This window comes from Sus scrofa, chromosome 1 (assembly GCF_054392235.1).
Source record: "Sus scrofa isolate SSC_HxYL_T2T_F1_AM1 chromosome 1, Sscrofa_HxYL_maternal_Yorkshire_Landrace_v2.0, whole genome shotgun sequence".
In the NCBI taxonomy this organism is placed as follows: Eukaryota; Metazoa; Chordata; class Mammalia; order Artiodactyla; family Suidae; genus Sus; species Sus scrofa.
In genome coordinates, this window is record NC_139383.1 from 11,657,598 (window position 1) to 11,674,905 (window position 17,308).

General features: G+C 42.6%; 1 protein-coding gene across 6 annotated transcripts in view; it reads left to right on the top strand.

The window, feature by feature from the left end:
* Window positions 1-17,308, top strand: part of TFB1M (transcription factor B1, mitochondrial) — an 82,912-nt gene that overhangs the window by 62,306 nt on the left and 3,298 nt on the right. For 4 of the 6 annotated variants that reach the window (XR_014836794.1, XR_014836811.1, XM_021083526.2 and 1 more), the window contains 1 exon segment: window positions 11,948-12,075. The exons of the other annotated variants lie outside the window; for them this stretch is intronic. Coding sequence is in view for 2 of the 4 variants with exons in the window: in XM_021083526.2 (XP_020939185.1) it covers window positions 11,948-12,075 (128 nt within the window). In the remaining 2 variants the exon portion in view is untranslated. 6 annotated transcript variants of the gene reach the window in all.

The following is a 17,308-nucleotide window of genomic DNA, read 5'->3' on the forward strand; positions in this document are numbered from 1 at the left end:
ACTGTTTTGGATTTTTTTTTTTTTTTTTTTTTTTTTTTTTTTTTTTGGTCTTTTTAGGGCAGCATCCACGGCATATGGAGGTTCCCAGGCTAGGGGTCTCATCGGGGCTATAGCTGCCTGCCAACACCAGAGCCACAGCAACAGCAGATCCGAGCCGCTTCTGCAACCTGCACCACAGCTCAAGGCAACACGGGATCCTTAACCCACTGAGCAAGGCCATGGTTCCAACCACCATCTCATGGTTCCTAGTTGGGTTTGTTTCTGCTGTGCCATGATGGGAACTCCTGGATTTGTTTTTGTTGGTCTTTTTTCTTCCCTTCTTCTCTTGTTCGCTCCCTTGTGATTTGATGACTATCTTCAGTGTTATATTTGAGTTGCTTTTTCTTATTTGTGTGTGTATCTATTGTAGGTATTTGGTTTGCAGTTTCCCTGAGGTTTTGATATAGGAGTCTGCATCTATTGAGAGAATCATATGGTTTTAATTCTTCAGTTTGTTAAAGTGGTGTATCACACTGATCGATTTGCAGATATTGAAGAATCCTTGCATGCCTGGGTTAAATCCCACTTGATCATGATGTACAATCTTTTTAATGTATTGTTGGGTTCGGTTGGCTAGTGTTTTGTTGAGGATACGAGATTGTTATAAGCTGTTGCTCTCTTAATTGCAAGTTCATCTCCAGTGTCCTGCATTTGTACTCTCCTCTTCTCATGATTTCCAGTTTTGGTAGCATATTTGTGTGTTGATGATTTCTTACCTTTGCTATATGTATGCATTTACTGGTGAGCCTCGTCATTTGTAATATTTTTGTTTCTAGTTGTGGCCTTTTCTTTTCCACCTAGAAAAGTTCCTTTAGTGTTTGTTGTAAAGCTGGTTTAGTGGTGCTGAATTCTCTTAGCTTTTGCTTGTCTGTAAATCTTTTGATTTTCCCTTCAAGTGTCAATGAGAGCCTTGCTGGGTAGAGTAATCATCACATTAAGTATATCATGCCACTTCTTTCTCTTCTGCAGAGTTTCTGCTGAAAAATCTGCTGATAACCTTATTGGGGTTCCCTTGTATGTTATTTCTTTTCCCTAGCTGCTTTCAATATTTTCTCCTTGTCTTTAATTTTGGTCAGTTTGATTAATACGTGTCTCGGGTTGTTCCTCCTTGGGTTTATTTTATGTGGTACTTGTTGTGCTTCGTGGATTTGAGCGAGTGGTTCCTTTCCCATGTGAGGGACGTTTTCGGCCATTATCTCTTCAAGTATTCAATCTTTTTTCTGCTTTCGGTTTCACATCAATGATTTCTACTAGTCTGTCCTCCACCTCATTTATTCGTTCTTCTGCCTCCTTTATTCTCCTGTTGGTTGCTTCTAATGAGCTTTTTATTGCAGTTATTGTATTTTGCATCTTTGCTCACTTAATCCTTAACCCTTGAATTTCTTTCTATCAGTATTTCTTGATATTTCTTTGCTCAGTAGTTCTTGTAATTTATCAACCTTTGCCTCCTGTTTATTTCCAACTCCTTGAATCATCTTTACTTTTATCAGCCTAAGGTCTTTTTCATGGAGGCTGATAATCTCCAGATTAGTTAGCTGTTTTTCTGGGGTTTTTCTTGCTCCATTATCTGAGACATATTTCTCTGCCTTTTCATTTTGTATAGATTTTTGGTGTGGTCTCCTTTTTGCAGACAATAGAGTTGCAGCCTCTCTTGCTTCTGATGTCTGCTGCCCTTGCGGCTGAAGTTGGTATGGGGGGCTTGCTGTAGACTTCCTGGTGGGAGGGACTGGTGCCTGCCACTGGTAGGTAGAACTGATTCTTTTCCCTCTGGTGGTCTGGGGGAGATTCGAGGTGGTTGTGTGCTGGGGGGGGCAGTCTTTTGGCAGCCTGTTTGCTGATGGGTGGGTCTGTTATCCCACCTGGATTATTGTTTGTCCTGGGACTGCTCAGTGCTGGTGGGCGGGGCTAGATTTTCCCAAAAGGGCCACCTCTAGAGGAACACACTCTGATGATTATCCCAGAGAGTTTTGCCTCCAGTGTCCTTACCCCATAGTGAGCCACAGTCACCCCCTCTTTTCCCAGGAGATCCTCCAAGAAGTGTAGTTAGGTCTGACCCAGATTGTTATGGAGTCTCTGCTTTGCTCTGGGACCCAGTGCACATGAACGCCTGTGTGCACCTTTCAAGAATGGGGTCTCCATTTCCCCCAATCCCAGGAAGCTCCTGTGCACAAGTGCCACTGGCCTTCAATGCCAAATGCTCCAGGGCTCTTTTTCCCAATGCCAGACCCCTGGTGTGGGGACCTCGTGTGGGGCTCAGAACTCTCACTCCTGTAGCTGAGTCTCTGTGATGTAGTTACTTTCCAGTCTGTGGGATGCCCACCCAGCAGGTATGGGGTTGCTTACATCACGTAATCACCCCTCCTATCTCTTGATGTGGCCTCTTTGTCTTCTGGAGTAGGATATCTTTTTTGATAGATTGCAGTCTGTTCAATTGAAGGTTATTCAGGGGTTGGTTGTAATTTTGTTGGTTTTATGAGAGAAAGTGAGCTCCAGTCCTTCTATTCCACCATCTTAATCCCATTTATCCCACCACTATTTTCAAAACATTGTTTTTTTTTTTTGTTTTTGTCTTTTTAGGGCCACATCCAAGGCATATGGAGGTTCCCAGGCTAGGGTCGAATTGGAGCTATATCCTGGCCTACATCAAAACCCTAGCAATGCAGGATCCGAGCCACTTCTGCAACCTACACCACAGCTCATGGCAATGCTGGATCCTTAATCCACTGAGGCCACGGATTGAACATGCGTCCTCCATGATACTAGTCAGATTCGTTTCTGCTGAGCCACGATAGAAACTCCTCAAAATATTTTTTAGCCTGCTGAGAACACTTATCCTATATTATATTAACTGCCTGTTTTAAAAAGGCAAACTTCTGAAATGCAAATAACTTTCATTAACTATAGACCTTTCACCCAAGGCAGAGCTTCTTTTTTTTTTTTTTTTGGCTTTTTTTTTGGCTTTTTGCCTTTTTGCCATTTCTTGGGCCGCTCCTGCGGCATATGGGGGTTCCCAGGCTAGGGGTCGAATCGGAGCTGTAGCCACCAGCCTATGCCAGAACCACAGCAACGGAGGATCCGAGCCGCGTCTGCGACCTACACCACAGCTCACGGCAACGCCGGATTGTTAATCCACTGAGCAACGCCAGGGATCGAACCCGCAACCTCGTGGTTCCTAGTCAGATTCGTTAACCACTGCGCCATGACAGGAACTCCCAAGGCAGAGCTTCTTATATAAAAAAAGGTACTAGAAAATAGAGGTATATAGTAAAATATAATTCATTGACATTCTCATCTACGTCCAGTATGGATATTGAAGAGAATTAAATCTTTTAAGTCCATAGGCTTTCCCAGAGAAGTCTCATCTTAGTGCATCTTTACCTTAGTCTGTGTTGTCCCCCGCCCTTCCCACTGAAGATCCAGGTTGTATCTCCTGCTGCCAGCCTGACGTCATTGCTGGCCGTCTCAGCCCTGTCAGGGATAGACCTGCTCTTCCACCTTCCCCACTCCAGTTCTCCCCAGTTTCCAGTGTCCATTAATGGCAGACTCGCCCTTCCATCTGGTAGACCCTGGATCTTAAAAGCATTCTCGATTCCATATCCAACCTCCATTCAATCAACAAATCCTTTGTTTCTCAACATCAAAATCAAGAATTTTGCCCCCTGTGAGCACCCTACTGCTTACTCTGGTTTAAGACCTCTGGAATGTAAACTTCACAAGGGCAAGGCTTTCCCTCTGTCTTGATCATTGCTGATTCTCCTGCACCGGGAATGGGGCCTGGCTTATAGTAGAGGTACAATGCATGTTTGTTGAACAAATTCAGAGACTGATTTTGAGTATACAAAGTAACAGTAATGTGATACTGTAATTATAATTTGGTCCTTTTTAAATGAGACCATCACTTCAAGGAATTTTGCAACTCTTTGGTTTTATAATCTTGATGTAATAATTATATCTACCATTTATAAACTTCTTATATGCTAAGTACTCTTTGAGGCACTGTGATATTTAATTCTTAAAATAAGCCTCTGAGATAATAGAAATCCTTATTTTACAGGGGAAAAAAACTAAGCTCCAGAGAAGTAATTTCACTAAGGTGCATAAAATGGAGTAGCAGGAAGGTAGGATTTAGGCTCAGAATATTATAATTTTTAAAAGATTTTTATTATTTTTATTATAGTTGATTTACAGTGTTCTGTCAATTTCTGCTGTGCAGCAAAGTGACCCAGTCATACATATATATACACACATTCTTTTTCTCACATTATCCTCCATCCTGTTCCATCACCCAAGTGACTAGATGTAGTTCCCTGTGCTAGACAGCAGGGTCTCATTGCTTATCTACAGAATATTGTGATTGTTTAAGCCCTTTATACAGTCGTAGCACTGCCCTACCTCCATTTGGAACAGAATATATTTTCAAGTATCATCATAATGAGCCGTTTCTCTCTGGTAGTCTGGATTAAGCTGCAGAAGCAAGTGAGCTCCGACATCTCTGTAGTTTTACATGTAAACATTTGCTTCTCACTCAGGCCAAGTCCATGAGTGACTCTGACTGCAGTAGCTGGCCAGCTACGTAGCAGTCCATCTGTTTTCTTTCAGATTTTTTCATTTATCCGTTTTTCAGAAGAAATTATATGTGATTCCTGTAGTGTGTTTTTCTTGGTGATGATAATCTGAATATTCAGAGAAGCATCTCTTTTCTCTCAAACAATTGCTAACTTGAATATTTGAGAAATAATAGCAGTGATACCACACCTTTGATGGAGAAGTTCTCCAAACTTGTAGCTCATGGCTCTCTGCTCTTGGGAGCATCATCTGGCTTTAGTCAGGCCCCAAGCCTGCGGCCCAGCACTCCTACTCTCATTATGATGCCCAGTCTTTATGTTTAAAATGCCACCCGCTTAATTCCAGTGTAAAGGTGGGGTTCTGATTTGAAAACACAACAGTGTCTCTCATTTGCTTTCTCTTCAACCTTGAAAATAATGAAAGTTCAGAGTAAGAGTAAGGTGGTTACCTGCTCCAGTCTCACACATTTGAAGTGATCGACTTAATCCTAAAATAGTGGGTTTCTTCTGACTCTGAAATGAACAGTATCAGCTCTGAGCACAATCAGTACATTATCTTGCTCCATCTTTGTGGTCATTTTAGCTTTATAGTAATGCTTTCGGCAGCCCTGAAGACTTTCTCTTTTAGAATTGGTAGTTTGCAGATCGGAGTGAGGACTGTGTTGAAAATGAAGGTAACTCTTCTCTGGTTGGTGTGTGTTCCTGGGTGTCTGGGGGGCCCTCCTGGCTCTGAGGACTCTGCAAGTCAAGAATGTGTTTGTGCGTATAAGTTACCCTGCTGTTTGCTCTAATATTTATCACTTTATTTTTGCAACATTATGTTACTCCTTCTTAAGTCTTCATGTCAGAGAATCTTGAGGATTTGTGTATGTTGTCTTCATAACATTATTTTAGAGTATTAAGACAGTCTTTGATTTTGTGGTGACACTTGTAAATCAATGTAGTTTTTTCAGCCTCAAATTATATAAATATGTGTTTGTTGTGGCCTTACCATTGCATTCTCTTGGCACATTATTTTGAAGAACAGGAGTGAGGTTTTTTTTTAAAGAAAAAAAAAGTAGCATCATTTATTGGTAGTGTCTTGGGTTGTGGACTAAGCCCTGGCCCTTACCTCCCCCTCTTCCCTTCTTCCTGGACATTGTCCTCCTTCGCTGGGACTCTGCCTCTCTGCCCAGCTGGGCCTTCTCCATCTCAGTCCCAGTCCACACTCTCTGGTCCTGGGTGGGTTCCTTTGGACTTCGTAATGTTGCCAAGTTAGCTTGCAGCAGTTGTAATCATTTCTCATTTATTTTTATATCTCTGGTTACATACATAGGAGGTTCCCCCAAATCTCCAGGAGTTAAACTAGTAAAAATCGGCATGAGAAGAGATCCAGTAGCTATGGAATTCACCTTTCAAAGAACAGAAAGTCTTTCGAGTCAGAAACAGGATGAGCAGGAAGACACGAACGCACTTAAACCCCCGCCAAAGGAGAGCTGGGCTGGGTGCCGAGAGCACAGGACTAGGAGAACCCTGTGCTGATGGGTGGTGAGGCTCAGGCTCGGTGCCTTCAGTCTGTGTACCGCCCCGCCCCGTACCCCTGCGCTAGCTTCTCACCACGGTGGAGCTTTGCGCGTCAAGCAACATTTATAGGAAGGGAATGTCCTGACTAGTCAGCTTGAGTGTATCTTTGGCAGTTATGACTCAGTAGGAATTAATGTCACATTTGCATCCAGATGCGTTTAAGTCTTTCGTCATCATCATCATAGCAGCGGTTATTGAGTATCTTGTGAGTTTGCTTAGATTGAAACCATCCCTAAGGAGCTGATTGATTCTGAGGTGCCGGAATTTCCCTGAACCCATGAAACAAAACTGGAGGTCAGGCCCTGGCAGGGAACTTCAGCGACGCGGGCACCTCCAAGTGCTTCCCGTCCACAGCACCAAAGTCGTGGCTGTGGGAAAGGTCATGGTTTTAGAAAGGAGTGCTCCCTGTGGTCGTTGGACACCACCAGGGTAAGTATAACAGAAAATCCTAGTCCAGTGTTTGTTAGTGCTTGTCCCCCTTGTACTTCGTCTGGAATGAAGTGTTCACCTCCCTGAAATTGTTTCCTTTACTGGGACCAAGAGGTTGCAGCTACTAGCAGGGATAACTTACATGTGTACACACACTAACACACAGTAGGCACGACTTAGGTACGCACACTAACGTGTATAATAACGTTCACAGTAGGCACGACTTAACATACGCACACACACTAACATGTATAACATACACGGTAAAAAGCACTCTCCCCCCAGCCCCCCCACACCTCCGGGGCTTGCTTCTTACAGGCGCTTGCACACAGGTCGTGCTCTGAGAGGGGATGCTGTGACTATGTGAAATCTGTTCTGTTGGTGATTCCAGGGAGGAGAAGAAAGACGAGCCACTCGGACAGCCATAGGGGACAAAGGTGTGGTAGGATATCTGCAGAAATATGTATTGTTTCAATAACAAACACAGACTGTAAACTTTAAAGAGCGAGCTATAGGTCCTAAGAGAGTGTCAGTCCTCGTTGAATACCTTGGTTTCGAATACCTGGGATGATATTAGAGTATTTGAGTCATGGGGTTGGTTTTTCTTTTTTCTCTTTTGTCTTTTTTAGGGCTGCACCCACGGCATATGGAGGTTCCCAGGCCTAGGGGTCAGATTAAAGCTGCAGCCACCGACCTGTGTCACAGCAACTCAGGATCCGAGCCACATCTGCGACCTATGCTGCAGCTCACACAATGCCGGATCCTTAACCCACTGAGCAAGGCCAGGGGTCAAACCTGAGTCCTCATGGATACTGGTGGGATTCTTAACCTGCTAAGCCACAACAGGAACTCCGAGTTAAAAGATTTTACAGTGGAAATTCTGTCCTTCAGTTGGGCTTGGGACAGGAATTATGGACATAAATTATGTTTTATTAACAGTTCTAGGAATTTGGTCTATGTATTTGTAAGTGATTGGTTTTTCTACTAAATGTGTAATTATAATATCCTAGGCAGTGATGACTTGGACTGCTGCCCTGATCAGAGGATGTTGTAACCTGAGGGCCTGTGAGATGGACGTTAGCTCAGCATAGGCACTTGAGGAGTCAGTAGGAACCAGTAGGTAGAAGAACCACGCATCCCCCAGCGTGCTCACCCTACTCTGTCACTTCATCGGGCACTGAAGGTGACTCTCCCAGACTGTGGCCCCATGTTCCATCAAGTGGTGCTGACCACCGTGGAACTGCTGGACCCTTCCCATTCCCTCCAGCACAGGTCTGAGGTTACCACCTTGAACTCTGAATCCTTCTTGTATTGTCCTTGAAGTCGTCTCGAATATTCCCTGTAGTCATTCTTTTTTTCCCCATCATTCCTTCTCTTTCTCGGTTTTGGTTATATTTGGGCTAAGTAAACTGTAACTTCCTAATTGTTTTCCTCTCCACTGGCTTGTCCTTTAATAGTTGTGAACGCTGTGGGCGGTGTTGAAGACCCCTTCTCAGATAATGGCCAGTACTGTTTTGTACCTTTTCATGTGGTAGTTATTTACTGTTTGGCATATTACGATTATCTCAAAGTCAGAAACTGTGCGATCTTCTGCGTTCCCCACACCATGTTGAGTCAAGATCGGAGGTGGCAATAGCTAAGATTTAATAACTTCTTACCCTGGTTGTCTTATGAGTCCTAAGTGTTTTTCTGAGCTCATAACCCATCCTGTCCTAGGCACCCTAGCCTGGAAAATGGGACAGCTGCCTCTAGTCTCTGGTAAGGCTGCTGATACTAAGAAACATAACTTCAGTTTTGTGCAGCATTGACTTTCAAGTTCAAGTCACTATAAAATCCTCTAATTTAAAATCTTAGTAGGTCATTTTGGTATACTGATGGACTTGAGTTTGGAAAGAGACTGGCAACATTTTTTTTTTTTTTGGTCTTTTTTTTTTATAGCCTCACCCCCAGCATATGGAAGTTCCCAGACCAAGGGTTGAATCACAGTTAACAGCTGCCGGCCTACGCCACAGCCACGGCAACATGGGATCCGAGTCACATCTGTGACCTACACCAAAGCTCATGGTAACACCAGATCCTTAACCCACTGAGCAAGGCCAGGAGTCGAACTCACGTCCTCATGGATTCTAGTTGGGTTTGTTACCACAGAGCCACAACAGGAACTCCAAGACTAGCAACGTTTAAACTAGAATTTTTAAGTGCATCTGGTACCTATGTACTGATTTGTTTTTTGTAATCAAACCCTCTAGAAGACTTAAAACTCAAGGAAGGAAAAATAATGGTTGTAAATTTTAAATAAGCATTCATTTATAAGTAAAAAGCATTTTTGTATCTGTTATATAGTTACCAAGCAGCTTTCCTGTGGTTCTAGAGAAAACAGGCTCCATCATTAGGAATAATTCTGAGACCTGCTTTTGGAGGCAGGAGTAGAGACAAGGGTGGTACGGGTTTCCTGGAAAAGCCAGACATGTGACTGGAAGAGCCTTTCTGACACTGAGTTTTATGAGTCCTCCATTAAATAGTATTTGATTGTGAGTGGAAATTTCATTTTAGCCAAAATATACTATTAGCCAACTTAACTGGGTATCAAAATTATATTCAAATTTTGCAAGTCAGCTGCTTCAGTTTATATGAGGTGCTGATGTGTTTATTTATTTTTATTTTATTTATTTATTTATTTTGTCTTTTTGCCTTTTCCTGAGCTGCTCCCGCGGCATATGGAGGTTCCCAGGCTAGGGGTCGAATCGGAGCTATAGCTGCCAGCCTACACCAGAGCCACAGCAACGCAGGATCCGAGCCGTGTCTGCAAACCACACCACAGCTCACAGCAACGCCAGATCCATAACCCACTGAGCAAGGCCAGGGATCGAACCCGCAACCTTATGGTTCCTAGTCGGATTCGTTAACCACTGTGCCATGACAGGAACTCCAGCATGAAGTGCTGCTATGTTTATACAGAGTTTTAAAACCTAGCGTTTACAAATATTAGACATTTCCTGTATTTGCAAACACTAGCCGAATCGCAAAGGAATATCAGGCAAATAAAGATGAGGCCAAGTTTTGCAAATCCGAGGATTCTGGAAGTGGCAGTTTCTGGAAGGAGAATGTGTCTGACTCTGGTTTTGTGCTGTTGGTCTTAATTGTGTTTGAATATTAAGAGTTTGGATAATATTTTATGAGTTTAGGTTCAGGGGGGTTTAATTTTACCTCATAATTTGCTAAAAGGTTATTTTCTCTGGAGACTGGCAGAATCCTATCGGAACTAACTTGGAGGGATTGGGTTGGCAGGGTTGAAGGAGCCGAGTCATGGAGGGTTGGCAGCATGAGAGGTTGGAACAGGAATGCCCGTGAGCGGAGATGCTGGGAAGGAGTGGGGTGAAGTCTAGAGAATGGCCTAGAACCTTCCCAGATCATCAGGAGGCAGGTGGGGATGGCCATTGACTGCAGTTCATTGTCGTGAATGTGGGCTGGCTTCGTTTCTCTCCCCACCCACAGACCTCCTCCTCTTTTTCCTTCTGTAGCAAGGCTCTCAGGTGAAGCATCTTTCTTCCTCCCGTCCACTCAGTCCCTGAGTCACCTCCCCAGGCCCTCAAGCTCTTCAGTGACTCTTTGTGTTGACCCCAGACTCGTTCCATGGTATTTGTGTGAAGGTCTGAGAAAAGCCCTAGCCTTTTAACCAAAGCATTTCGTTTCCTATGGGAAGAACTTGTTAGTAAACTTGGAGAGACACGTACAACACAGCTTGAAAATTACCAAATTTTAATAAGAACATTGAGATCGTCACTCTGTGCAGTGGAGTGACAACCAAAGGCGTATAATCGTCACTAAAATAGTCTGGAGGTTGATGGATATTTAAGGGAGCATTTTCAGGTGGAAAAGCCTCTCCATTGGCAGTTTTCAGTCTGCTGTTTAAAACAACCTCAGCGTTTGCCAGCCGTACTCTACATCCCCAGCGCGAACTCTTCTACTTCTAGTGACATCCAGTAGGTGCAGCTGTAGCTAATCTGAAACCTGGGGACCTGATGACTGAGGAGGGGGAGGAGGTCTGATGGGGCAGCCCCACAGCAAGGCAGCTCAGGCCCTCAGGACAGAGTGCCAGCGCCTCTCGAAGCCCATCCAGGTTGCCTGAGGTGGGGCATGGCTCTGGTCTGACTTTTTCTTGTCCACGTAGTCTTATGTCATAGGCAAGTATTTTTCCTCCAACCTAAAAAGAAAAATAAAACAAAAACTTCCCCATCCTCATATTATTACATACAGGCCAATTTGGAGGAGTTTTGTAGCCACAAGGATCTTTAGAGGCATGGAATGTGATAACTAACCTCTGTGGAATTTTAAAATACAGAATTCCTTTTGAAAAGCAGTGGTACAACCCGCACTTCATAAAATTGCTGTACTTTCTTAGCCTTTGTAGAGTCTGTATGATGTTCTGAGTGGCAGATTTAACAATAATCTCTTAGAGACTGAAGCTTTTGTGAATTACGAATAGAATTCTCATTTCCTAGACCCTCATCTCTGTCAGGCATTTGTGTGTGTGTTTAACTGCTTTGACCCCATTTCTCCCTTAGTCTTTACTGTCAATACTTTCCCATTGTTATTTTGAAAAATCCTCGTGAATTGCTGTGAGTCCCTATTTAGAACAGGGAAGAGTATAAATCTCTTATCAGAAAAGCCTGAAAAGTTCTATTTTTTGATAAAGAATCTCAACAGCTGGTAGTAGCTTAACACTCCAACAGTAATTTTTATGGGGGGTTTCCATTCGGTTTGGATCCTTCCTGTGACTCTTGGGGTGTTTAAAGCTGCTACCAGCAAGTCATGTGGCTGTGCAGATGACAGTCAGGAATTCAGTCCAGCTGATTCATCAGGGTCTGTGTCCAAACAAGTGGTGTCCTAATTGATTCCCTTTCTGGGGAGTTCAGCACCAGCTGGTCCCTGGGGGCCCCTCTGCCATGTCTCTCTGTTTTGAAGTCTAGCCTTACAGTCACAACTGTTGCAGCAGCTTATTTTTTATTCATTCGGAAGCTAAGTAAGATATTTTAAAGCCCTCTCTTATCTGCCTACTGACTTTAATGGTAATATTTGGATAGATTTTAAAAGGCCATTGTAACACTGCATTCTAAAATTAAGGGATCATCAAGCACAGGTCTGCTGGATGCCGTCATAGAACAGATGCAACCAGCTGTGATTTGCATCAGCTCAGATCAAGTGTAGCATCTTACAGGCCTAGAGAAGGGGAAACTGAAGTCTACATAAAAATTTGTGAAAACCATGCTGTTGATGACCTGTCCTGTGTCTTACGATGTTTAATCCGCTACACCGGGCAGTAAAATGGTGTCTGTTTTCTGACAATGAAGGTGGATGTGGGGGTGGTGCACTTTACCCCCCTGACTCAGCCCAAGATAGAGCAGCCGTTCAAGCTGGTGGAGAAAGTGGTTCAGAATGCATTTCAGTTCCGAAGGAAATACTGCTATCGAGGGCTTGGGTAAGAATGCTTTCTCTTCTTTTCTGTAGCACTCTATACAATTCTCAATCGCCATCAAAGATTAAGAACATTATTTTTATGATTCTTCACGCTGCCTGTAAATACTCCTCTTAGAACAGATCCATGACAATTTTTCCTCAGTGGCCGTCAAAGCAAAACCCTTAATTTAACTTCAGGTGCTTCTGAGAGGTTTTGTTTGGTTTGATCATGGGTACAAACTACAACTGACCTCACACAGTTTATAGTGACCCTGTACAGGGGTGGTCATGACTTTTCACCCTGGACTCAGACCATATGAACTGTTTACTCTCAACACTTTGGTCACAAAATGTGTTTTCTCCAACACCAGCACATTCTCTGGACACCACCTGGGTGTCCAACAATTTAATTCAAGTCTGATACTAACTACCTGGAGTTAGTACAGCCCCCTCAGCTTAAGGGTTCAGTGCCTCAAAACTGCCCCTGCTTGAGTCGCAAGTCCCAGGTTGCCACTTGTAATTGTGACTAACTGGTTATGCACGTTGGCAGTTTTCATGATCTTGTTCAATAATTGCTAGAATGGTTTACAGAAAAACTTTTGTATATCAATGTCAAGGGTGTAACTCAGGAACTGCCAAGTGGAAATGATGCAAAGAATGGGGGGCAGCGAGTGCACAGTTTCCATGTCCTGTATAGTTTTCTCACCTCCCAGCATCTCAGTGTGTTCACCAAACCAGAAGCTTTCCAAACCCCATCATTTGGTGGGTTTTATGGAGGTTCCCTTACCTAAGCATGATTGATTCCATCATTGGCCATTGGTGGTTGAGCTGTTTCCAGCCCTTCTTCCCTCCAGGTGTGGGGCTGAAAGGTACACCCTTCAGTCACACAATTGGTTCCCCTGGCAAGTGTTCTCTATCCTGAAGCTTTCTATTGGCCACCAAGGTCATCTCATTAGCACAAACTCAGGTATGGTTGAAAGGGACTTGTTATGAATAACGAAAGATGCTCCTGAGACAAGATGACAGAGTAGTAGGATGTCAAGCTCACTTCCTCCCACAAATACATCAAAAATACATCTACATGTGGAACAGTTCTCACAGAAATCTATTGAACACTGGCAGAAGACCTCAGGCTTATGAAAGAGCAAGAAGATCTCCTCGTAACTGGATAGGACAAAAGGAAAAAGGATTTGGGACAGGATCTGTACCCCTGGGATGGAGCTTTTAAAGAAGAAAGGTTCCTGTACTCTGGGAAGTCCCCTCACCAGCAGGGAGATCAGCCAGGAAAGAAGGGGAGCTTCAGAGCCTCAGAGGAAAGTGCAGCAGCCAGAACAGGGACAGACCTACACAGATGGTCATTGCCACTGCCCTACACTCCCCAGCCTGAGACATGAGTCCATTGGTGCAGGCAGAGGCTGGGTCCTGAAGCTCAGGCTTTGGAGATAAGACCTAGGGAGATAACTGGGGTTGGCTGTGCAGAAACAGCCTTAAGAGACTGAAGTCTGGTTTGACCACAGAGGGAATGAAGAAGCAGAGGAAACATTCCTAGTTAAAAGAGCAGGAGAATTTCCCTGAAAGAACAATTAAACAGACCTCTTTAGTGTAATAGATTTCAAAAAGGAGGTAATAAAAATACTGAAGGAACTAAGAAAGGCTGTTAACATAAATGCAGAGTACTCTAAAAAGGAACTAGAATACATGTTCTTTTTTTTTTTTTTTTTCTTTGTCTTTTTGCCATTTCTTGGGCTGTTCCTGTGGCACATGGAGGTTCCCAGGCTAGGGGTCGAATCAGAGCTGTAGCCACTGGCCTATGCCAGAGCCATAGTAACGTGGGATCCAAGCCGCGTCTGCAGCCTACACCACAGCTCACAGCCATGCCAGATTCATTAACCACTGTGCCACGACAGGAACTCCTAGAATACATGTTCTTTTCAAATGCACACAGAACATTCTCTAGACTTGACCACATATTAGGGCACAAAACAACCATCAGCAAATCTATGTGTATAGAAATTATCTCAAGGATCTTTTCTGACTGCAAAGGCATGAAACTAGAAGGCAACCACAGGAAAAGAAAGAAAAAAAAAAGGTTATGTGGAGACTAAACAACACACTACTAAAAAAACCAATAGATCAATGGTGAAACCAGAAGGGAAAAATGACAATAAAAACACAACCCTACAAAATCTGTGGGATACAGAAAAAGCACTTCTCAGAGGGCCATTCATAGCAATACAAGCCTTCCTCAAAAAAAAAAAACAAAAAACAAAAAAACCAAAAAACTCAACCTACCCCACCACTTAAAACAATTAGAAAAAGAAGGACAAAACCTAAATTCAGCAGAAGGAAATAAAAATCAGAGAGGAAATAAAATATTTTTAAAAGAAAAATTTCTTTGAAAGGATAAAAAAGATTGACAAACTTCTGACCAGGCTCATCAAGAATAGAGAGAGAACTCAAATAAAATAAGAAATGGAAAGGAGACATAACAACCAACACTGCAGAAAAACAAAAAACCATAGGGAATACTATGAACAATTATATGCCAACAAATTTGGCAACCTAGAAGACATGGACAAGTTTCTAGAAACATAAAGCCCTCCAAAGATTGAATCAAGAAAAAAATAGATAAATCAAACAAACCAATCACTAGAAGTGAAATAGCATCTGTAATTTAAAAACTCCCTACAAACAAAAGTCCAGGCCAAGGTGGCTTCACAGGTGAGTTCTACCAGACGTACAAAGAACAACTTATACCAGTCCTTCTCAAATTCTTCCAAAAAGTTGAAGAGGAGGGGACACTCCCAGTGACATTCTACGAACCCACCATCATCCTGATACCAAAACCAGACAAGACACTACCAAAAAAGAAAATTACAGGCTGATGTCTTTGATGACTATAGATGTAAAAAAGTCTCAACAAAATATTAGCAAACCAAATCCAACAACACATAAAAAGATCACATACTGTGACCAAGTGGGATTCATTGCATCCCAAGGTCACAAGGATGGTTCAACATATACAAGTCAATCAGTGTGATATACCACATGAACAAAAATCAAAAAACCGTATGATCATTTCAATAGATGGAAAAAAAAGCACGTGACAAAATTGTATATCAATTCATGATAAAAACCTCTTACTAAAGTGCATATAGAGGGAACATAACATAATAAAAGCCATTTATGACAAACCTATAGACAGTATAATACTCAACAGAGAAAAGGTGAAAGCCTTCCCACTAAAATCCAGAACAAGGCAAGGATGCCACTCACCTCTTCTATGGTTGGAAGTCCTAGCTGTCAGCAATCAGACAAGAAGAAATAAGAAGTATCCAAATTGGGTGGAAAGAGGTAAAATTGTCATTGTATGCAGATGACATACTATATGTAGAAAACCCTAAAGACTCCACATGAAAACTACTAGAACTGTTAAATGCAGCAAAGTAGCAGGATACAAGATTAACATGCAGAAGTCGATTGCATTTCTTTATACTAACAATGAAATACCAAAAGGGAATGTAAAAAAAACCACAAATACCTCTTAAAATCGCACCCCCCAAGAAAATAAAATACAGCAAACCTGACCAAGGAGGTGAAAAACTTTAAAACATTAGTAAAGTTAAAGATGGAGTTCCCATCGTGGCGCAGTGGTTAACAAATCCAACGAGGAACCATGAGGTTGCGGGTTTGATCCCTGGCCTTTGCTCAGTGGGTTAAGGATCCGGTGTTGCTGTGAGCTGTGGTGTGGGTTGCAGATGCGACTCGGATCCCACGTTGCTGTGTGTGGTGTAGACCAGCGGCTACAGCTCTGATTGGACCCCTGACCTGGGAACCTCCATGTGCTGCAGGTGCGCCCTAGAAAAGACAAAAAGACAAAAAAAAGTTAAAGATGACTTAAATAAATGGAAAGATCCCTCATGCCTTTGGATTGAAAGAATTAATATTGTTAAAATGGCTACACTACCCAAAACAATCTACAAATTTAATGTAACCCCTGTCAAATTACCCATGACGTTTTTCACAGAACTAGAATGATCCTAAAATTACTATGGAACCATAAAAGACCCAGAATTGCCAAAGCAGTCCTGAAGAAAACGAACAAAGGAGGTGATTCTCAGACTTTAGACAACACTACAAAGCTATAGTGAGCAAGACAGTGTGGTATGGGCATAGAAACAGACACATGGATCAGTGGAACAGGATAGAGAGCCTAGAGCTAAAACATGCACTACAGTTAATTTATTTTTGACAGAAGAGTCAAGAACATAATGAAAAAGTCTTCAGCAAGTGGTACTGGGAAAACTGCACAGCTGCATGTAAATCAATGAAGTTAGAATACACCCTCTCACCATAAACAAAAATTTCAAGATGGCTTAAAGACATGATTCCATAAAACTCCTAGATGAGGTCATAGGCAAAACATTCTCCGCAAAAGTCATACCAATGTTTTCTTAGGTCAGTCTCCTAAGGCAACAAAAGTAAAAATAAATGAGACCTACTAAAACTTACCAAGCTTTTACAGCAGAGGAAACCATATACAAAATGGAGAGACAGGAGTTCCTGTTGTGGCACAGCAGAAACGAATCCATGAAGATGCGGATTTGATCCCTGGCCTTGCTCAGTTGGTCGGGGATCTAGTGTTGCCATGAGCTGTGGTGTAGGTCACAGACACAGCTGGGATACTGTGTTGCTGTGGCTGTGGTGTAGGCCGGCAGCTGTAGTTCCAATTCAGCCCCTAACCTGGGAACTACCATATACCACGGGTTCGGCCCTAAAAAGCATTAAAAGAAAATGAAAAGACAGTCTATGGCATGGGAGAAAATATTTGCAAACAACATGAAAAAGGCTCACCTTCCAAAATGTATAAACAGCTCATAAAACTCAACAACAAAAAGCCCAATTGAAAAAATGGGCAGAAGACCTAAATAGACATTTCTCTAAAGAATAAATACAAATGGTCAGTAGGCACATGAAAAAATGCTCAATATTGCTAACTAGAGAAATAAAAATCACAACTGCAACAAGGTATATATACACCACCTCATACCAGTCAGAATGGCCATCATTCAAAAATCTGCAAATAAACGCTGCAGAGGATGTGGAGAAAAGGGAACCCTCCTACACTGTTCGTGGTTGTGCCAACTTACATTTCTACTATGTAAAACAGTACGAAGGTTCAAAAACTAAGGATAGAGTTGGCATATGATTCAGCAGTCCCACTCCTGGGCCTATATCCAGACAAAACAATTAAA